The sequence below is a fragment of the Thalassophryne amazonica genome, chromosome 1, assembly GCF_902500255.1.
Source record: "Thalassophryne amazonica chromosome 1, fThaAma1.1, whole genome shotgun sequence".
NCBI classification, from domain to species: domain Eukaryota; kingdom Metazoa; phylum Chordata; class Actinopteri; order Batrachoidiformes; family Batrachoididae; genus Thalassophryne; species Thalassophryne amazonica.
This window is the reverse complement of record NC_047103.1, coordinates 133,964,559-133,987,058: the sequence shown is the minus strand read 5'-3', so window position 1 is coordinate 133,987,058 and position 22,500 is coordinate 133,964,559. Positions and strand designations below refer to the sequence as shown.

Here is a 22,500-nt window from a genome sequence, read left to right as displayed (position 1 = left end):
CGAGACCCCGATGAGGACGATGAGCATGCAGATGAGCTTCCCTGAGACGGTTTCTGACAGTTTCTGCAGAAATTCTTTGGCTATGCAAACTGATTGTTTCAGCAGCTGTCCGAGTGGCTGGTCTCAGACGATCTTGGAGGTGAACATGCTGGATGTGGAGGTCCTGGGCTGGTGTGGTTACACGTGGTCTGCGGTTGTGAGGCTGGTTGGATGTACTGCCAAATTCTCTGAAACGCCTTTGGAGACGGCTTATGGTAGAGAAATGAACATTCAATACACAAGCAACAGCTCTGGTTGACATTCCTGCTGTCAGCATGCCAACTGCACGCTCCCTCAAATCTTGCGACATCTGTGGCATTGTGCTGTGTGATAAAACTGCACCTTTCAGAGTGGCCTTTTATTGTGGACAGTCTAAGACACACCTGTGCACTAATCATGGTGTCTAATCAGCATCTTGATATGGCACACCTGTGAGGTGGGATGGATTATCTCAGCAAAGGAGAAGTGCTCACTATCACAGATTTAGACTGGTTTGTGAACAATATTTGAGGGAAATGGTGATATTGTGTATGTGGAAAAAGTTTTAGATCTGAGTTCATCTCATACAAAATGGGAGCAAAACCAAAAGTGTTGCGTTTATATTTTTGTTGAGTGTAGTTGCTAGAGCAGGCTAACAACTTTGAGAAATGGAGAATTATACTTGTTGCTTATCACAAAAGGCAAGAGTGTCAAAATTGCCAGAGAAAAGAAACCAAAAATATGAAGTGGAAAAAAACATGACTGACAAGGGCATAATGTAATTTGCAACCTCACCACTAGATGACACTAAATCCTACACACTGTAGCTTTAAGGAAACAAAGCAAGACTTAACATTTTTTAGCATGCAAACACTTTCTCTCACACACACACAAACACACCGGAGGCCCGGAGGACACAGTTTGTTCTTTTGAGTTTAATTACTCTGATGCAGATGTCGAGAAACATTAGCTTCCACTTGATCTTTGTACATGTGCATGTGTGGTTGGTCTTTAAGGAATAATCCTATTTTTGGAAATGCAGTTTATTATTGTGTCATATTGATTTTCCAGTTCATGTTCCTGACCTACATCCTCACCCTGGCCTTCCTCGCCATCTTTGGCTTCACGGCGATCCCCGTTTTCCTCTTCTTCAACATGTGGAACACCTGTGCCGCCATGAAGTCTCCCGATTCCAACATCACCTCGCCTGAATCTGTGTGTGTGGACGTGAGGCAGTACGGTGAGGGAGACACTCATTAATTCGTTTCTCATGTTCAATACAACGTTATGACTGAGGGAGTCAAATCCAAATGTTATCCTTTCTAAATAAGCTGCAGTAAACAACATAAATGTTGCCAAACACAAAAATTTTAAATATGAAATGTGTACTGCATAGTGATCAAGGTTGGGTAGGATTACTTACTTACATGTGGATTACATGTATGTATGTACATACATTTGGATTACATGGAATCTGATTACTTTTGGATTACATTTCAAAGTAATCCTACCCAACCTTGATAGCGATTATTTATATATATATATATATATATATATATATATATATATATATATATATATATATAAATATAAACACAAGAGTCAGGGTAGAGACCCCCCCAATCCAAAACACCTTTTTCTATTGTTTTGTTGTTGTTGTTTTGTTTGTTTGTTTATTTTTCCTTTTTTGGCACTAACACAGTCAGGACAGTCTGTAATAACACCAATAAAAAAATACTACAAAAAAAGGAATTAGGTAAAAATACACATGGATATTGAGGTGGAATATCTGTACAAATTTTTTGGGCGTCTGTTGTGCATTGGACAGGAAATGTTGCTCACCTGTGTGACTTTACAGTTTTTCTTTCATTCTGACATACTGTATCGGATCGTTTTTTTATTTGACTTCTGTGCTAGTCACAGAAGTCGATTATTTCACAAAGAATGCCTCCTTGACCCCTCTCTCAAACCATTTCTTCTCTCTGGCTAATATTTTAACTTCCTTGTCCATAATGAACACCATATTCGAACATAAGGATGCTCATAAGTGTACATGGTAACAGAGCACCCTCGGCCGAAGATCAATGATTGATTTTGTGATTGTATCATCGGATTTGAGGCCGCATGTTCTGGACACTCAGGTGAAGAGAGGGGCAGAGCTGTCAACTGATCACCATCTGGTGGTGAGTTGGATCAGAGGGTGGGGGAGTACTTTAGACAGACCTGGTAAACCCAAACGGATAGTGCGAGTGAACTTGGAACATCTAGAGGAGCCCACTGTCTGACAGATCTTCAACTCACACCTCCAGCTAAGCTTTTCTAGCATCCCTGTGGAGGTTGGAGGCAATGGGCTATGCTCAATGCTTCCATTGCTGAAGCTGCAGTGGGGACCTGTGGCCTGAAGGTCTCCAAAGGGGCAGCAACCCTCGAACATTGTGGTGGACACCTGTGGTCAGGGAAGCTGTCCGACTGAAGAAGGAGTCCTTCTGGGATATGTTATCTCGGAGGACTCCGGAGGCAGTTGCAAGGTACCGACAGGCCCAAAGGGCAGCAGCCTCTCCTGTGGGGGAGGCAAAGCAGCGGGTGTGGGTGGAGTTCAGAGCAACCATGGAGAAGGACTTTCGGTTGGTACCAAGGTGCTTCTGGCGGACCATGAGGCACCTCAGGAGGGGTAAACAGGGAACCATCCAAGCTGTTTACAGTAAGGATGGGACTCTGTTAACCTCAACTGATGATGTAATCCAGCGCTGGAAGGAACACTTTGAGGAACTCCTGCATCAGACCGGAGTGTCCTCTATAGTAGGGGCAGAGCTGGAAGCTGATGGAGGATTTTCATCAATTTCCCTGGTGGAAGTCACTGAGGTAGTCAAACAACGCCACAGTGGCAAGGCCCCGGGGGTTGATGAGATCCATCCAGAAATGCTGAAAGCTCTGGGTGTGGCAGAACTGTCTTGGATAAGACATCTCTTCAACATTGCATTGAGGTCTGGGACAGTGCCTAAGGAGTGGCAAACTGGGGTGGTGGTCCCCATATTTAAAAAGGGGGACTAGAAAGTGTGTGCCAATTACACTGATTGAAGAGGAACAATGCGGGTTCCGTCCTGGTCGTGAAACAACCGACCAGCTCTTCACTCTCACAAGGATCCTGGAGGGTTGCTGGGAGTATGCCCATCCAGTCTACATGTGTTTTGTTCACTTGGAGAAGGTGTACGATCGGGTACCCTGGGAGATACTGCGGGAGGTGCTGTGGCAGTATGGAGTGAAGGGGTCCTTTCTCAGGGCCATCCAATCTCTGTACTCACAAAGCAAGAGCTGTGTTTGGGTGCTCCGCAGTAAGTCGGACTCGTTTCCGGTGTGGGTTGGCCTTCCTCATGGCTGCGCCTTGTCACCAATTCTGTTTGTGATATTCATGGACAGGATATCAAGGCGTAGTCGGGGGAGGGTTTCCACTTTGGTAGGCTCAGGGTCTCATCACTGCTTTTTGCAGATGATGCGGTGCTTTTGGCTTCATCAGCCTGTGACCTCCAACACTCACTGGATCGGTTCACAGCCGAGTGTGAAGCAAGTAGGATAAGGATCAGCACCTCTAAATCTAAGGTCATGGTTCCCGCAGGAAACTGATGGCTACTCCGGGTAGGGAATACGGTCTTGCCCCAAGTTAAGAAGTGAAGGAAAATGTAGGAACTACACATAAAAATGGCAGTAATTCCGAAATAGTTAATGTCATTTTTTTTTGTTAAACCTTTTGAATTAAAGCTGAAAACCTATGCAATCAATCACATTTTAAATGTTTTGACTTATTTGGTGCATAGAGGCAAAATTACAAAAATTGTGTCACTGTCTAAATACTTATGTAGCTGACTGTATTTTGAGGATTCTTTTTCAGGGAACTTACTCCAAAATAATTTAACTGCCACAACTAAGCTGTTCATGACCATCCCTGCAACTCAGTAAAGATACTAACAGCACTACAATAACACACGTGACTCAGTAAATGTCAGTTTAATGAAGAAGGCTTCCAAAAGGCTATTAATTGACCAATTTCTCACTTTAACAGGCAGATCTGAGTCCAGCAAAATAAAACTGCCCTGTAAATACAAGATTCCAGTCATTTATGTCAGTCCTGTAATCAGAAAACTGCGTGCTGGGGAAGCTATTCTTAGTACCGTGCCTGCAAACACAAACATGTCAGACTTAAGGATAAAAGATGCTGCTTAAAAAAATAAGGGATAAAAATTACTTTCGTGTGCAACATGTTGCAGTTGTGTTGCACTTTTTTTCTGCTTCAGCTGCAAATCACACCTAGAAAGCTGCATTACTTTAAGCTGTTTTAAAAGGTGTACGCCTTTGGGTTTTTTTTAAGATATGAATCATAAAAAATAATTTTCTTTGGCAACACTATCATTTTATTTATTAGCCTTTAAATGGGGGGTTTATAATATGACATTGACAGTATGATCAAAATTAATAAATAGGTCTCCTGAAGGGAAAAATTTCAAACCAACAGATAGCCTTGAACTACCCTCACTTGTGCGAGGGATGCTGGGAAGCACACACTGACAGCCAATCAGAGTAGAGAGGCATGGTGACGTCAGCTGGTTGCTTATGCGAACAAAATGAACCAAGATGGCAGAAAATGCTCCAAAACTGCGAATTTCTGTATAAATCAAATATATTTCTCATGAATTTTATAAAAGTGAGTGAGAAATGCTGTTTCTAAGTCCAGATAACACCTCTGAAGTGACTTCCAAAATATTTTACAGATGTTAGCATCCGTGCCCCATGTACACGCATCATGCGAGGTCAAAGGTAACTTTCAGTTATTTTAAGGCCTCATTCATGCGCACATGCACTTCCTCCCATAGACGCTGTCAAAAACGAAAATATATGTTATGGAATTCCCCTCAGGTAAATATGTTATCTTTATTAAAATAAGCTGCAACTTTACAATATGTTTCAAAACATAAACTGACATTATAATGCCAGGATTTCAGCAAAAAATAAATAAATACATTTTGTCAATTTCGTGAAATATGAAAGCCTGTACAGCTGTTGGGCCAGTCCCAGTGTGTTCCCTTTGCCCTTTCCCTTCATTTTGCACATTGATGTGACAAAGGTAGCATATGTTTCTGTGTAGGCTCTCAGTTGTCCAGGTGGTTTCCATAGTAGAGAAGCTTGAATCTTTGACTGGACTGGGTTGCTTGACGCGAGGATGTTTCGCTTCAAATCGCAGAAGCTTCCTCAGCTAAAATTCTTGCTCTGGTGGTCTGACTTCTGTCTTGACTAAGAATAATCAAGAAGTCACAAAAGCTGGAGTTTTAAACCTAACCAGACCCCTCCTACCGAGAGGCATACTGCTATAGGCTAGTGACTAAACAATAGCTCTAATTAGCACCTATTGTGCTCTAGTTAGCACCCTCCTAATGACAGGGCAGCTGTCCCTCTCCTGATGGCTCCCTTGACGACTCTGCTGATGACGTGAATGACTCATTACCATGAACAAAAGACTGAAACTGCTTTGACCTGAGTACCCCATTGTAAACAGGGGATAAAGCGTGTCTCAGACCCCCTCCCCGGTTAAGGCTGGGTTTCAAACGTTTCACAAAGAATGCCTCCTTGACCCCTCTCTCAAACCATTTCTTCTCTCTGGCTAATATTTTAACTTCCTTGTCCTCAAACGTGTGGTTAGTGTCTTTAAGGTGGAGATGAACTGCAGACTGAGGTCCACTGGTTCCCTCTCTGCGGTGCTGGTATAGCCTTTTGTGTAAAGGTTGCTTAGTCTCACCTATGTAGTGTTCGTTACAGTTTTCCTGACATCTGATAGAATACACTACATTGCTCTGTTTGTAACTAGGGATCCTGTCCTTAGGGTGAACTAATTTCTGTCTCAAGGTGTTAACCGGTTCAGACAGCACAAAATCCCAGTTTACTTTAAACCGGTAATAGTACACAATAATAGTAGTGTGGCATTCAGTCAGTGAGTTCGTCAATTTTGTGGAACAAACAGGTTCGAATCAGGTGTCCCCTATTTAAGGACGAAGCCAGCACCAATGCTTTAAAATGGACAAAAAAAAACAGAGACACGTGGAAGAAAACGGAAAACAACCATCAAAATGGACAGAAGAATAACCAGAATGGCAAAGGCTCACCCATTGATCAGCTCCAGGATGATCAAAGACAGTCTGGAGTTACCTGTAAGTGCTGTGACAAGTTAGAAGACGCCTGTGTGAAGGTAATTTATTTGCAAGAATCCCCCGCAAAGTCCCTCTGTTAAATAAAAGACATGTGCAGAAGAGGTTACAATTTGCCAACGAACACATCAACTGGCCTAAAGAGAAATGGAGGAATATTTTGTGGACTGATGAGAGTAAAACTGTTCTTTTTGGGTCCAAGGGCTGCAGACAGTTTGTAAGACGACCCCCTAACTCTGAATTCAAGCCACAGTTCACAATGAAGACAGTGAAGCATGGTGGTGCAAGCATCATGATATGGGCATGTTTCTCCTACTATGGTGTTGGGCCTATATATCGCATATCAGGTATCATGGATCAGTTTGGATATGTCAGAATACTTTAAGAGGTCATGTTGCCTTATGCTGAAGAGGACATGCCCTTGAAATGGGTGTTTCAACAAGACAATGACCCCAAGCACACTAGTAAACAAGCAAAATCTTGGTTCCAAACCAACAAAATGAATGCCTCGCAGATGTGAAGAAATCATGAAAAACTGTGGTTATACAACTAAATACTATTTTAGTGATTCACAGGATTGCTAATAAAGCAGTTTGAACATAATAGTTTTGAGTTTGTAGCGTCAACAGCAGATGCTACTATTATTGTGAACACCCCCTTTTCTACTTTTTTTACTAATAGCCCAATTTCATAGCCTTAAGAGTGTGTATATCATGAATGTTTGGTCTTGTTGAATTTGTGAGAATCTACTTAATCTACTGGTACCTTGTTTCCCATGTAACAATAAGAAATATACTCAAAACCTGGATTAATCTTTTTAGTCACATAGCACTACTATTATTCTGAACACTACTGTATGTTGTGAACAAATTTGTGGGATGAGCTGCTTTCATTTTATTATTATTTTTAGTGTGCATGACCAGACTTGGTGAAGGCACTTTTGTTTTTCTGAAACTATTGCTTTACTGGGTTCTAGGGGTGTCGGAAAAAATCGATTCACATCCGAATCGCGATTCTTATTTATTACGATTCTGAATCGATCCAAAATGTCCAAGAATCCATATTTAAAAAGCATTTTTTAAACATTTTCTTGCTTACTTGCTGCGTGTACTGTTGGTCAGGCAACAGCTTCCGTACTACAGCGTACCCGCGAGGGGGGGGGGTCCGGCGTGCTTCAAACACTCGTGAGCTGCAGAGTTCAGTGGCTGCAGCTTAGCATGGCAGACGAAGAGCTAATTCAGTCAGCAACGTCTTTGCTGAAGGCAAATGTTTGGGCGCATTTTGGATTTTATTATTTGCTGCGTAAGAAGGAGCTTGACATGACTTATGTAGTGTGCAAAATCTGCAAAATGAAAGTCAAATACTTCAGAAACACTTCAAATCCGCAAGCCCACATACTACGTCATCACCCGGAGTTAAAAGAGGGGAGCAGCATTATCTGCAGACTACTGATCAGCGCTTCGCTAAACTGCCAGCCAACTCCGAACGAGCAAAGCAGATAAGTAAATTTACATCTAGAATCACTTGATTAACCTTGTAAAGCTGCATTTTCTTAAACATTTTTTAAGTAATATAACTATTTCTCAGAGCTCTTTAAATCGAAAATCGATTCTGAATCGAATCGTCACTCCAAGAATCAGAATCGAATTGAATCGTGAGTTGTTGCACGATTCACATCCCTACTGGGTTCATAGTAACATAAATTGCTTTTGCCAGCACTATTTGCAGAGTAATAGGGTGGGGGTGGGTGGGTTCTTTGGCGATCATTTAGGTCCCTCCGATTGCCTTTTGATTGGCCTCATCACATTTCAACTATGAAGTGTTTGGCCTCCAACTTGTGATGTGGTAAATTAAGCTGTTTTTTTTTTTAAATGAGAAATTCAGGTTAGTATGAAAAACCTTCAGTACAGGATTGTAAACAAAAAAGGATATAGACTTCCACCGAAAATACATTTTTGAGTGGAGTGGGCTCTTTGAAATAATGACCCACATTTTCCCTCTCTTACAGCCATTTTTCCTTTAATCTTTATCCAAACCCACTTCATAATGCCTTTAACCACACTGTCCATTGGGACAAAATAAAATAAATCTTCTTGTCTCAGATGAAAAGCTGCAGCTGAAGTGACATTTCATCTCTCTCGTCTTGTAGGTGTTATTCCATGGAACGCTACACCAGGAAAAGCCTGTGGATCCACTCTGGGAGACATCTGTAACACCAACGAGGTGACAGGATGCTGGCACTGGACCCCTACCTGCTTATCTTGTCCTTTTTCTTTTCTTTCACCTAACACACTCTCTCTTTTCTTCAACAGTTCTACCTGTCCTACCATCTCTATATTGTTGCGTTAGCCGGTGCTGGCGCCACCGTCATTGCATTGGTAAGTATTTTGCAATTCATCTCAATATATTCACGTTGCCATGGCATGCTTATTGGTTGTCATGGTAACCACACCTCTCATGTTTGGCACTATGTGATGCAACAGCTTGAGGCTGTTCCCTGCAGTGTGCCTCTGCATGCCTGCAAATTTTAGAACGGGTGTAGATTTGGATCATTATCCACGTTTGCGCAAAATTCTTTTTTGCCACATGATATGATTTTACCCACCTTGATCCAGATTTAGTGCAAAAAATCTGGCAAAACATAATTCCCTCTTTCATGCCGGTCCCATTTTCAGACAATTGGTTCAGAATTGGTTTCTAAGCAAAACATACTCAACAAAAATATAAATACACTTTTGTTATCACTCCTATTTTTTAAGTTAAAGATTTTTCTGTGCACACAAAATGTTTATTTCCCTCAAATTATTTTCACAAGTTTATTTGTAAATGTGCTAGAGAGCAGTTCTCCTTTGCTAGTACACAGTGATCCATCCACCTGGCAGTTGTGGCACATCAAGATGCCGATTAAATAGCATGATTACTGCCCATATGTTGGACTGGTTACAGTAAAAGCTGACTCTAAAATGTGCAGCTTTATTTCACAACACAGTGACATAGTTTTCATATAGCAGCACATGACGTACAAGACAAACCAAATAACAAAAAACAAAACAAAACAACACAACCCACCATAAAATACAAATGCAATCAGCTGACCAATGGACACAAGAGTTATTTTTTTGCATAAACAATGTAAGTTCCAACAGCAATAACAACTCATGGTTTAAGACAAACACACTGATCAAAATATTTTCGCTGTCAATTTTTCTGTAACAAACGGAGAGCTGTCATAAAAACCAGCCCAGGCAGTTTCAGTTCTGACTGAAGGGCGGTCTAGGAAGAAGGGGAAGCAAAACTGAAGGCGTTTTTTCTCCTTTCCGTATGGATATGGGGAACAAAAAAATTCAAAATGTCATTTGAACGTAAGGCATAGCAGCGTATAACAGTTCTCCAAAAAAAAGAAGTAGAAAAGTACGTAGGAACTAGCCCAAAAAGAGTCTTATGCCCCAAAGTCATCCAATGTGTGTGTTGCCTTACTTCCAAAGAGGGCATGCCAGCTTTGGCATAAAGTTCACAGTGGTGGGTAAGGCAGCTACTACCAATAAGAATCCGAGCTTCACCCTCAATTTAGAGATCAGGTGTTTAATATGAGCTGTGAAGGAAAGCTCCGCATCAATAATTAAACCCAAGTACTTGTACGTGGTGACTAACTCAAGAATCTGACCTTGCACAGTTTTAACAACTGGTATGTCCTTCAAAGAAACCAATCTCATCACTCACTCATCTTCAACTGTTTACTCCAATTAAGGGTCACAGGGGACTGGAGCCTATCCCAGCAGTTATACAGTGGGGTAAAAAAGTATTTAGTCAGCCCGCCCCTGACTGTGCAAGTTCTCCTGCTTAGAGTGATGAGAGAGGTCTGCATAGGTACACTTCAACTATGATCAACAAAATGAGAAAGAAAATTCCAGGAAATCACACTGTAGGATTTTTAAAGAATTTATTTGTAAATTATGGTGGAAAATAAGTATTTGGTCACCCACAAACAAGCAAGATTTGTGGCTCTCACAGACCTGTAACTTCTTCTTTAAGAAGCTCTTCTGTCCTCCAACTGTTACCTGTTTTAATGGCACCTGTTGGAACTCGTTATCTGTATAAAAGACACCTATACACAGCCTCAAACAGTCAGACTCCAAACTCAACTATGGCCCAGACCAAAGAGCTGTCGAAGGACACCAGGAAAAAATTGTAGATGTGCACCAGGCTGGGAAGAGTGAATCTACAATAGTCAAGCAGGTTGGTGTGAATAAATCAACTGTGGGAGCAATTGTAAGAAAATGTACAGACATACAAGACCATTGATAATCTCCCTCGATCTGGGGCTCCATGCAAGAATTCATCCTGTGGGGTCAAAATGATCATGAGAACAGTGAACAAAAATCCAAGAACTACACAGAGGGACCTGATGAATGACCTGCAGAGAGCTGGGACTAAAGTAACAAAGGCTACATACTACACACAGAGTAGTAGTAGTGCCAGGCGTGTCCCCCTGCTTAAGCCAATACATGTCCAGGCCCATCTGAAGTTTGCCAGAGAGCATATGGATAATCCAGAAGAGGATTGGGAGAATATCATGTGGTCAGATGAAACCAAAATAGAACATTTTAGTAAAAACTCAACTAGACATGTTTGGAGGAAGACGAATGCTGAGTTGCATCCCAAGAACACCATATCTACTGTGAAGCATGGGGGTGGAAACATCATGCTTTGGGGCTGTTTTTCTGCAAAGGGGACAGGACGACTGATCTGCGTTAAGGAAAGAATGAACGTAGCCATGTATTGTGAGATTTTAAGCCAAAACCTCCTTCCATCAGTGAGAGCATTGAAGATGCAACATGGCTGGGTCTTCCAGCATGACAATGATCCCAAACACACCGCTCGGGCAACGAAGGAGTGGCTCCGTAAAAAGCATTTCAAGGTCCTGGAGTGGCCAAGCCAGTCTCCAGACCTCCACCCCATAGAAAATTTATTGAGGGAGTTAAAAGTCTGTGTTGCCCAGCGACAGCCCCAAAACATCACTGCTCTAGAGGAGATCTGCATGGAGGAATGGGCCAAAATACCAGCTACAGTGTGTGCAAACCTGGTGAAGACTTACAGGAAATGTTTGACCTCTGTCATTGCCAAAAAAGAATATGTCACAAAGTATTGAGTTCAACTTTTGTTATTGACCAAATACTTATTTTCCACCATAATTTACAAATAAATTCTTTAAAAATCCTACAATGTGATTTCCTGGAATTTCTTTTCTCATTTTGTCTCTCATAGTTGAAGTGTACCTATGATGAAAATTACAGACCTCTCTCATCTTTCTAAGTAGGAGAACTTGCACAATCAGTGTCTGACTAAATACTTTTTTATCCCACTGTAGGTTCAGAGGTGGGGTACACCCTGGACAGGAAGCCAGTCTGTCACAAGGCCCAAAGAATACAATGAATTTGAAAAGAGCATTATTTTAGATTTTTCAACATTTAAGACCATCTGGCTTCTTCCTCTCTAAAGATCAACTGCACATTTTTGACTGTCCATTTTTTGTGACCAGTCAAAGGCACATTTCTGCAATAGTCAATGTTGTTTAATCAGCATCCTGATTTATCACGGTTGCCAGCTGGATGGATTGTCATGGCAAAGCTGAAGTGCTCGCGAACACAAGTGTGTGAATAAAACTGGATAAACATAAACCTTTTGTGATAAAAGAAATCCAGAAGTAAAAAACAGGAACTAAACCCAAAGTGTTTGCAGTGAAACTGCAGCTTTGTTAAAAGCAGTTTTCACCCCAATGATAAGATCAGAAAACTTTCCAACTTTTGTATCATAACCACTAGATATGTTTAGAATAAGCATCAATAGAGCTCATTTAACAGCTTTACATTCAAATGGTCAAACGTTGAGTGTTTGAAAGTTGAATTTGCATGAGAAACAGTAAAGCATTATGGGTACGTGACGACTTGTTTTACATTTCCCACGTGCTTCACCTCCTCAGATCCACTACCTGATGATTCTGGCAGCTAACTGGGCCTACCTGAAAAATGCCGTCTCCACGCATGAGTACCAGGACATCAAGACCAAGGACGACCAGGATCTGGAGGCCGAGGCGCGCTCTAAGGAGGGCCAGAACTCCTCCTCTTACTCATAAAGATCAGCGATGCTCTCCTGCTGCCAAACATCTCCTCCCTTCACCTGAAACTCAACCTCACAACACCCAGAGCCCATCCTGCCAACTCCCCCACCCCCACTTTGTTTTAATTAACCACCATGTTTGACAGCCCCCCCTTTTCACCTGCACCCACCCCCAACACCAGCCTCCTGGTTCTCCATCCTCTTCCCTTCTGCAAAGTTCTCCTAGCACCAGAAGGGAAGAGAATCGAGGATCTGGAGGAACCAGCAGCCCAGAAGGAGGCAGATGCTTCCGAACAGGAACGCTCGCCTGCCGGGTCGAGCTCAGGTAACGGTACATCGGTTCAGAAGTGTCTCCTCCCCGTCTCGTGCGTTTCTTGGGCGGCAGCTCGTGACGGTGGCCCGGCTGTGATGGCCTCGCGCCCTGAGAAAGGCACAGCTCAACACTCAGCTCCTAACAGCCTAAAAACAAACAAAAAAAGAACATTGTTCACGGTCTGTTTCAGTCACGGAGAAACGAGCCAGTGACCAACCACCCTCTGTTTTTTTTGGTTTTATATGCATATATATATATATATATGAATATGAATATATTGTGCGAATGTGTACAAATGTTTTTGTTTTTCTTTTAATACTCTTTTAAAAGTATGCCAGGTACTATTACAATCCTTATGTTTGTGTAAATCGCTTTTCCTGCTTTTCTTTCCATTCTAAGTTTTCATTGATAATGCTTGATGTTATTGCACTACTCAAAAAACAAAAGGGAGATTGACAAACCCCTTAAAAACACAATGCGCCACAGAAACGCCCATTTTCACAACTTGGTTTTTCCAGGATTATTGTGAATTTCCATGATTCCTTCACCAACAGTTACCTTGGAGACCAGAGGTGTAGAGAACGTGACATCCACCAGCGGCAGGAGAAATCAAAAACAAATATGGGCTACAAATGTAAAAGATGTACCTCAGGTATCAAACCAAATTCAGCCAGATGTCTTCTCCCCCCCCCCCAAAAAAAGCTCCCTCACCAGAATGAAGTGCTGTCTTGCTCTTCTCTCACTCCCTAAAGTTTCTTATTTCCTTTCACCTGTATATAACCCCCTCCACTCCCTCCAAAAAGAAATCTCAACTCACACCAACAGTGTTTTTTAATCATGTTCTTCTTCTACTTTCTTTTCCACAGATATCTGTAAATGTTCCCTTTGAAATATGTGTTTAACACTCAAATAATAGTTCTGCATTTGTTATAATAATTGTACCGTAACATCTTCAATGAAATGTCGTGAGAGGGAAACAGTGCAAGTCATGATATGGTGGATTCAGGTGCTTGTGATGTGTACATTTTAAAATTAAAAAAAATATATATATAGTTTTAATGTTTTATCAATTTCAGACAGCCAAGCTCAGATTCGCAAATAATCATTTTATGACAAAACAAAAAAAAATTTTGTGCTTATTATTTTGATCACCAGCCAAACAAGCGGCTCTCAACCTTTACACTGACAAGTTGATTTTTTCTTTTTTTTATGTATTTATTTTTAAACTCCATGCCTCTTACAAGCCACAGAGACTGTTCTGGATGTTTACACTGAATAAAACAAAGTCAGGAATTTTCATACATTAATTTTATAATCAGATATTCTTTAACATTCATAAACTATATTCTATATTGATCATTACTGGTTAATTAATTCAACCAAAAAAAAAAAGGCAACTAAAAAGACAAATTTTAGACTTTGAGGTGAAGCATGTCAGTATTGTCCATGTGTGCAGCTGTCTAATCTGTATAAAAAAGGACTATATTGCCATGTGTGTTATGTTTGATAAATATATGTGCTTTGCCGCAAGGTTGGTTCAAGGCAAACTTTATTCTAAGATGATGCGTGCCAGGGTGTTGTTATTTCATCGTAATTTGCATGAAGGAGACATGACTGTGTCTTTGCAGTTTTTCAGGTGATGTGTAGTCATTTGTACTGACAACTATGGTAGGCGGTGTTTACCCCCAGCTCCCCTGCCCCCGCCAACTCTTTTTTTAAAAATTCCACTGTACCTTGATGGCATTGTACTCCCTGTAGGTGTTTCATTATGGTTTTACTTTTTTTTAAGTTGGACATAGTTGTATCCCTCCTTATATAGTGCTGATTTTTGTAACCTTCTCTAGTAAAACCAATATTTTTTATTATTGTGACACCGCTGTCTGATGTGTCTTTCTTGAGTTTGTGTCAAGTTATTTCAAACCAAAGGAACTTTCTAAGACATACATCCATTCTTGTGATAAAAGTCTGCAACACATTAAAAAAAATGAATAAATAACCATTTACCACGTTGTAATGTTTCCATTCCTTTTCAGGAGTGATGAAGTGTTTCAGGTGTTATTTTATCTCATTTTTCCTGCAAACATGTTTTTGGCTGTGCAACAGTATGGGTTCATAGTTGTTGCATTCTCCACACATTTTCTATGAAGGATAGGTCAGGCCTGTAGGCAGGCCCATCCAACACCCGTATCCTCTTCTCCAGCAGCCATACATTTGTAATGTGTGCAGAATGTGGTTTTGCATTGTTGTATTGAAATATGCATGGATGTCCTCAAAAAAGATGTTGTGAAGGCAGCGTGCGTTGCTCTAAAATCTCAATGTACTTTTGTGCATTAATGCTGCAATCACATAAATGTAAATTTCCTTCACCAAGGGTACTGACACAACCCCATAACATGACAGACCCTGGGTTTGGACTTGTTGATGATAACAGTCTGGCTATGCCTACAAGGCAATTTCTTTGAAGAAAAAAAAAAAAGAACCACAATCCACATTTCCACTGTGTGATGGTCCAACCCAGATACAGCTGAGCACAGAGAAGTCGACGTTGCTTTTAGACAAGGCTAACATAATGCTTCTTTTGTGCACAGGAAGCTTTTAAATGGCATTTCTGAATGTAACTTTGTATGTATTACTTCACAAAGGTATGCCAAAGTAACCTCTTGCCCATCGAGTTATATCAGTTATCGATGAATATCGGTTCTTGTAGGGACGTCAGAGATTGGAAATGAAGGATGTTCTGTTTAGGCTTGCACCCTTACACTTTACACACTGAAATTCCTCCAGATTTATTTATTTGTTTAATGATATTACACACGTTAGAGGGAGAAATACGTAAATCCATCCTCCCGATGGGACGTGCCCGGAACACCTCTCCAGCGAGGCCTCCAGGGGGCATCCGGAAAAGATGCACGAGCCACCTTAACTGGCTCCTTTCAACGTGGAGGAGCAGCGGCTTGACTCCGAGCTCCTCCTGAGTGACTGAGCTCCTCACCCTATCTCTAAGGGAGTGCCCAGCCACCCTGCGTAGGAAACTCATCTTGGCCGCTTGTACTCGCGATCTCGTTCTTTCGGTCATGAGCCAAATCTCATGACCATAGGTGAGGATCGGAACGTAGATCGATCGGTAAATCGAGAGCTTTGCCCCCTACTCAGCTCTCTCTTCACCACGATGGTCGGATACAGTGACCGCATCACTGCAGACGCTGCACCGATCCGTCTATCGATCTCACGCTCCATCCGTCCCTCACTCGTGAACAAGACCCCGAGATACTTAAACTCCTCCACTTGAGGCAAGGACACTCCACCGACCTGTAGAGGGCAAAGCACCTTTTTCCGGTCGAGAACCATGGCCTCGGATTTGGAGGTGCTGACTTTCATCCCGGACGCTTCACACTCGGCTGCAAACCACCCCAGTGCACGCTGAAGGTCCTGATTTGACGAAGCCAACAGAACCACATCGTCCGCAAACAGCAGAGACGAGAATCTGTGGTTCCCAAACCGGACCCCCTCTACACCCTGGCTGCGCCTAGAAATTCTGTCCATAAAGATAATGAACAGAATCGGTGACAAAGGGCAGCCCTGGCAGAGTCCAACGTGCACTGGAAACAGGTTTGACTTACTACCAGCAATGCAAACCAAGCTCCTGCTGCGGTCGTACAGGGACCGGATAGCCCTTAGCAAAGGACCCCGGACCCCGTACTCCTGGAGCACCCCCCACAGGGTGCCCCGAGGGACACGGTCGAACGCCTTCTCCAGATCCACAAAGCACATGTGGACTTGTTGGGCGAACTCCCATGAACTCTGACCATGACCTCTTCGGAAGATGTGACGATGGGATTCAGGAGATCCTCGAAGTATTCCTTCCACCGCCCGACAACATCCCCAGTCAGGGTCAACAGCTCCCCACCCGCACCATACACAGTGCTGGTGGAGAGCTGTTTCCGCCTCCCGAGGCGTCGGACGGTTTGCCAGAACTTCTTCGAGGCTGACCGATAGTCCTCCTCCATGGTCTCCCCGAACTCCTCCCATACCCGAGTTTTTGCCTCTGTGACCGCACGGGCTGCAGCATGCTTGGCCTGCCGGTACCTGTCAGCTGCCTCCGGGGTCCCTCCTACCAACAAGGACAAGTAGGACTCCTTCTTCAGCTTGACGGCATCCCTTACTTCCGGTGTCCACCACCAGGTTCGGGGACTGCCGCCGCGACAGGCACCAGAGACCTTGTGACCACAGCTATGAGTGGCCGCATCGACAATAGAGAACATGAATAGAACATGGTCCACTCGGACTCCATGTCTCCAACCTCCCCCAGGATCTGGGAGAAGCTCTCCCGGAGGTGGGAGTTGAAGACCTCGCTGGCAGAGGGTTCCGCCAGTCGTTCCCAGCAGACCCTCACAATACGTTTGGGCCTGCCAGGTCTGACCGGCTTCCTCCCTTCCCATCGGATCCAACTCACCACCAGGTGGTGATAGGTCAACAGCTCAGCCCCTCTCTTCACTTGAGTGTCCAAGACACGTGGCCAAAGGTCAGATGATACAACTACAAAGTCGATCATTGACCTCCGGCTCAGGGTGTCCTGGTGCCACGTGCACTTATGGACACCCTTGTGCTCGAACATGGTGTTCGTGATAGACAAACTGTGACTAGCACAGAAGTCCAACAACTGAACACCACTCGGGTTCAGATCAGGGAGGCCATGCTTCCCGATCACCCCCCTCCAGGTCTCACTGTCGTTGCCCACGTGGGCATTGAAATCCCCCAGGAGAACAATGGAGTCCCCAGTCGGAGCGCTATCTAGTACCCCTCCCGGGAACTCCAAGAAGGTTGGGTACTGCCGCTCGGCCCGTAGGCCAAGACAACAGTGAGAGACCTGTCCCCGACCCGAAGGCGTAGGGACGCGACCCTCTCATTCACCGGAGTGAACTCCCACACATGGCGACTGAGCTGGGGAGCGACCCCAGCTCTCCGCCTCTCCCCGTGGGCAACGCCAGAAAAGTGGAGCATCCACCCCCTCTCAAGGAGTTGGGTACCAGAGCCCAAGCTGTGCGTGGAGGTGAGCCTGACTATCTCTAGTCGGTATCTCTCAACCTCCTGCACAAGCTCAGGCTCCTTCCCCCCCAGCGAGGTGACATTCCACATCCCAACAGCCAGGGGCTGTGAGCGCGGACCAGGCTGCCGGGCCACCCACCCTCGACCGCCACCCAATCCTCTCTGCACCCGACCCCCATGGCCCCCTCTGCAGGTGGTAAACCCACAGGAGGGCGGGCCCACATTGATCATTCGGGCTGAGCCTGGCCAGGCCCCATGGGCTAAGGCCTGACCACCCGGCGCTCGTGCGTGAGCCCCAACCCCAGATTTGGCTCCAGGGTGGGGCCCCAGCTCCGCCATACCGAGCGACGTCTCGGTCCTTGATTTTTTACTGGTCATGGGAGCTTCTGAACTGCCCTTAGTCTGACCCATCACCTAGGACCTGTTTGCCTTGGGAGACCCTACAAGGGGCACAAAGCCCCCGGCAACATAGCTCCTAGGATCATCTGGGTACGCAAACTCCCCCACCACGATAAGGTGGCAGCTAGAGGGGGAATCAAAGACAAGTTGTCATGATCAATGTTGTGGTGATCTGGATGAAAACAGTGATCAGTTTCAAAGATGAAACATCAGGAACAAAAAGCTGGAATGTAAATAGATTTAGTGTTCAACATAACATGACTTTCCAGTAAGATCACGATAAAGGTCTGGTTGACAAAAATATGTTTTTGGACGGGCTAAGGATTGGAATTTGGTTTGGGGCTTAACTTAAAAGTGGACTGTGGAGCCTTGCAGAAGATACATACGCTACCAACTGCCCTTCTGTCCAACTTTTACATGAAATGTGATGGAGGTTCCATGATAAATATCCTTACAATACTGTGATTACCTGTGTAGAAATTCAACCATTAGATGCAAAATGTAGTCCTCCAAGAGCTAGTTCTAGACTTTGTTGACCACTGGGGTGGATATGGATAAAGGGACAAGGCCCAAATTTATGAAGGGGCCATATTAGCACGTGAATGTACGGTGTATATATATACACACACACACAGAGATATACCCTGATAACATCATGCAGTTTTGACATCAGAAATGATGATATAATTGCTGAGCCCGTGTTTGTACTTTAAAACAGAAAACAGCTCATCAGTGCCAGGTGTCAAAGTGAACCTGAACTGCTGTGTTGGCGCCGTTTAGTGGACAAACCAGACACTACACGGCAAGGTCATTTCTGATAACCACTTAAGATAACACAAAACACAGCTTCATTTCTGGTCACTCATTTATTTGCACAGTGTGTTGGTATGAAGATCACAAAGTCATTGTAATTAAAGCTATTGTTTGTAATGTAGTTTCAGAAGAGCAGCTAGTGGCTTCTTTTAGTCTTCAGAGAGAAAACCATCCCATTACATGGTGATATCTGGGGCATAGGGCTGCCTGAACATCCAGACTAGCTGCTGGTGGTGTATCATCACCATGTTTGTGCAAACTCACGTTGGGCGTGCTTTGCTTATACCATGTGCTGTTCTCGATCTGCAAGCTGTACATAATGTCCATGCTCTTATGATAACATTTCCATCCATATATCTATCCATTTTCTATACCCGCTAACTGCAATTAAGGGTCATAGGGGGCTGACGCCGATCCCAGCTGGCATAGGGCATGAGGTGGGGTTCACCCTGGACAGGACACCAGTCTGTCGTAGGGCTATGACAACATTTCTGCCCTGTACTTTCAGTAAAAAAAATATACATCACATCACACAACATACTATGCTAGAAGTAGAGCAATGGAATGCCTCGTCGACGCCTCGTCCACAATTTCTTGGATAGTCACACGACTGAAAAGCCACCGAAAGCCGTCTGAATCTTCCGAATGGTGGAAGAGCTGGGCATGTCCCAGCATGTCCTGTGAGACTTCAACACGGTGGCGCTTTTGCTGCGCCATCTGCTTCATGCCGATGAATTTTGATGCAGCTCTTTTCATGGCAAAATATTCTGTCACAGTGAAATGTGCCAAAAAAGTGCTGATGTCCACCTCTTCCGCAATTTCTCGGATAGTCACACGACGGTCCCACATCATCACAGCGTTCACGTTGGAATGATCCGGTCATTTCAGCGTGTTGATGGCCGCCCGGAGCGCAGCGTGCTCTCCACCGTTGTGCGGCCGTCTTTAAACCGGTTGTACCACTCCTTAATCTGTGTGATGCCCACAGGATCGTCACCGAAAGCCGTCTGAATAATCCGAATGGTTTCCACCTGGCTATCGCCCAGTTTCTGGCAAAATTTGATGCAGTCACGCTGCTCCAGTCATTCCGCCATTTCCTTGCAAAAAAAAACGACGAGAGACTACACCCATCCTCACACAAAGGCTGATGCAGCAAATGACGCATCCAACAGACGTGAAAAAAATCCCGCATGCGCACGAAGGTTCAAGGTTGGCTCATGCAAGCACACGTGATTCAAATCCATCAGGTTTTTGAAAAAAATAATAAGGTCGGATACTTTTCTAACAGACCTTGTATAGTATATACGAGGTCTGTGAGAAAAGTATCCGTCCTTTTTATTTTTTTCAAAAACTATATGGATTTGAATCGTGCGCTTGCATCAGACAAGCTTGAACCTTCGTGCTTATGCGTGAGTTTTTTCACGTCTGTCGGTTGCGTCATTCGCCTGTGGGCAGGCTTTGATTGAGCACTGGTCCACCCCTCTCATCGGATTTGTATTGTTCAGGAATGGTGGAGCGACTACCGCTTTGTTCCATGAAAATTTTTTCAGAAACTCTGCCAGACAGCCAGATGGAAACCATTTGGAAGATTCAGATGGCTTTCGGTGAAGATTCTATCGGTATCACACGGATTAAGGACCATTAAAACTGGATTAAAAACAGCCCACAGCGGCAGAGGGCGCACCGCGCCCCGAGTGGCCATCGACAGGCTGGAACGAGCAGATCACTTCCAAATTTAAGGCTCTGTTGATGCAGGCCGTTGTGTGACTAGCAAGGTTCAAGCTTGTCTGATGCAAGCACACATGATTCAAATCCATATAGTTTTTGAAAAAAATAAAAAGGTTGGATAGTTTTCTCACAGACCTCGTATATACACAAGGTCTGTCAATAAAGTATAGGTCCTTTTTATTTTTTTCAAAAACTATATGGATTTCATTCATATGTTTTTACATCAGACATGCTTGAACCCTCGTGCGCATGCGTGAGTTTTTCCACGCCTGTCGTTGACGTCATTCACCTGTGAGCACTCCTTGTGGGAGGAGTTGTCCAGCCCCTCGTCGGAATTCCTTTGTCTGAGAAGTTGCTGAGAGACTGGCGCTTTGTTTGATCAAAATTTTTTCTAAACCTGTGAGACACATCGAAATGGACACGGTTCGAAAAATTAAGCTGGTTTTCGGTGAAAATTTTAACGGCTGATGAGAGATTTTGAGGTGATACTGTCGCTTTAAGGACTTCCCACGGTGCGAGACGTCGCGCAGCGCTCTCAGGTGCCGTCGTCAGCCTGTTTCAAGCTGAAAACCTCCACATTTCAGGCTCTATTGATCCAGGACGACGTGAGAGAACAGAGAAGTTTCAGAAGAAGTCGGTTTCAGCATTTTATCCAGATATTCCACTGTTAAAGGAGATTTTTTTAATGAAAGACGTGCGGACGGATTGCAGCGTCGGCTCACAGCCGCTGCGACGCTCCACCACAGGAAAAACACCTCTGTTGGAAGCCTTAAGGACAAGTTGGAACATGTCCAGCTGTTAAACAATTTCTCAGATACTCACTCCACTGAAAGCCATCAAAAGCCGCCTGGATTTTACAAATGTTATCAACACGGAGGTGTTTTTCCTGTGCCGCCGCACCGCGCCGGCTGTGTCCCGACGCGCGGACCCGTCCGCACGTCTTTCATTAAAAAAATCTCCTTTAACAGTGGAATATCCGGATAAAATGCTGAAACCGGCTTCTTCTGAAACTTCTCTGTTCTCTCACGACGTCCTGGATCAATAGAGCCTGAAATGTGGAGGTTTTCAGCTTGAAACAGGCTGACGACGGCGCCTGGGAGCGCTGCGGGACGTCTCGCACCGTGGGAAGTCCTTAAAGTGACAGTATCACCTCAAAATCTCTCATCAGCCGTTAAAATCTTCACCAAAAACCAGCTTAATTTTTCGAACCGTGTCCACTTCGATGTGCCTCACAGGTTTAGAAAAAATTTTGATCAAACAAAGCGCCAGTCTCTCAGCAACTTCTCAGACAAAGGAATTCCGAGGAGGGGCTGGACGACTCCTCCCACAAGGAGTGCTCACAGGCGAATGACGTCACCGACAGGCGTGGAAAAACTCACGCATGCGCACGAGGGTTCAAGCATGTCTGACGTAAAAACATATGAATGAAATCCATATGTTTTTTGAAAAAAATAAAAAGGACCTATACTTTATTGACAGCCCTCGTGTACTCAACAAAAATATAAACGCAACACTTTTGGTTTTGCTCCCATTTTGTATGAGATGAACTCAAAGATCTAAAACTTTTTCCACATACACAATATCACCATTTCCCTCAAATATTGTTCACAAACCAGTCTAAATCTGTGATAGTGAGCACTTCTCCTTTGCTGAGATAATCCATCCCACCTCACAGGTGTGCCATACCAAGATGCTGATTAGACACCATGATTAGTGCACAGGTGTGCCTTAGACTGTCCACAATAAAAGGCCACTCTGAAAGGTGCAGTTTTGTTAAATGGGGGGGGGGATACCAGTCAGTATCTGGTGTGACCACCATTTGCCTCATGCAGTGCAACACATCTCCTTTGCATCATCCGTGAAGAGAACACCTCTCCA

The 22,500-nt window shown here is 43.9% G+C and overlaps 1 protein-coding gene and 1 long non-coding RNA gene across 2 annotated transcripts in view; one reads left to right on the top strand and one right to left on the bottom strand.

The window, feature by feature from the left end:
- LOC117514526 (neuronal membrane glycoprotein M6-b-like) overlaps nucleotides 1-13,332 on the top strand; it is a 134,772-nt gene extending 121,440 nt beyond the window's left edge. The window contains exons 4-7 of the mRNA XM_034175034.1: nucleotides 1,090-1,258; nucleotides 8,359-8,432; nucleotides 8,522-8,587; nucleotides 12,190-13,332. Coding sequence (XP_034030925.1) covers nucleotides 1,090-1,258; nucleotides 8,359-8,432; nucleotides 8,522-8,587; nucleotides 12,190-12,342 — 462 coding nt within the window. The 3' untranslated portion in view covers nucleotides 12,343-13,332. The remainder of the gene's footprint in view (nucleotides 1-1,089; nucleotides 1,259-8,358; nucleotides 8,433-8,521; nucleotides 8,588-12,189) is intronic.
- Nucleotides 12,950-13,937, bottom strand: LOC117514533. The gene is made up of 2 exons (XR_004561895.1): nucleotides 13,457-13,937; nucleotides 12,950-13,423 (listed from the first exon to the last, which is right to left on the bottom strand). It is a non-coding gene; the product is annotated as an uncharacterized LOC117514533 (long non-coding RNA).
- Between the last annotated feature and the right edge of the window lie 8,563 nt (nucleotides 13,938-22,500).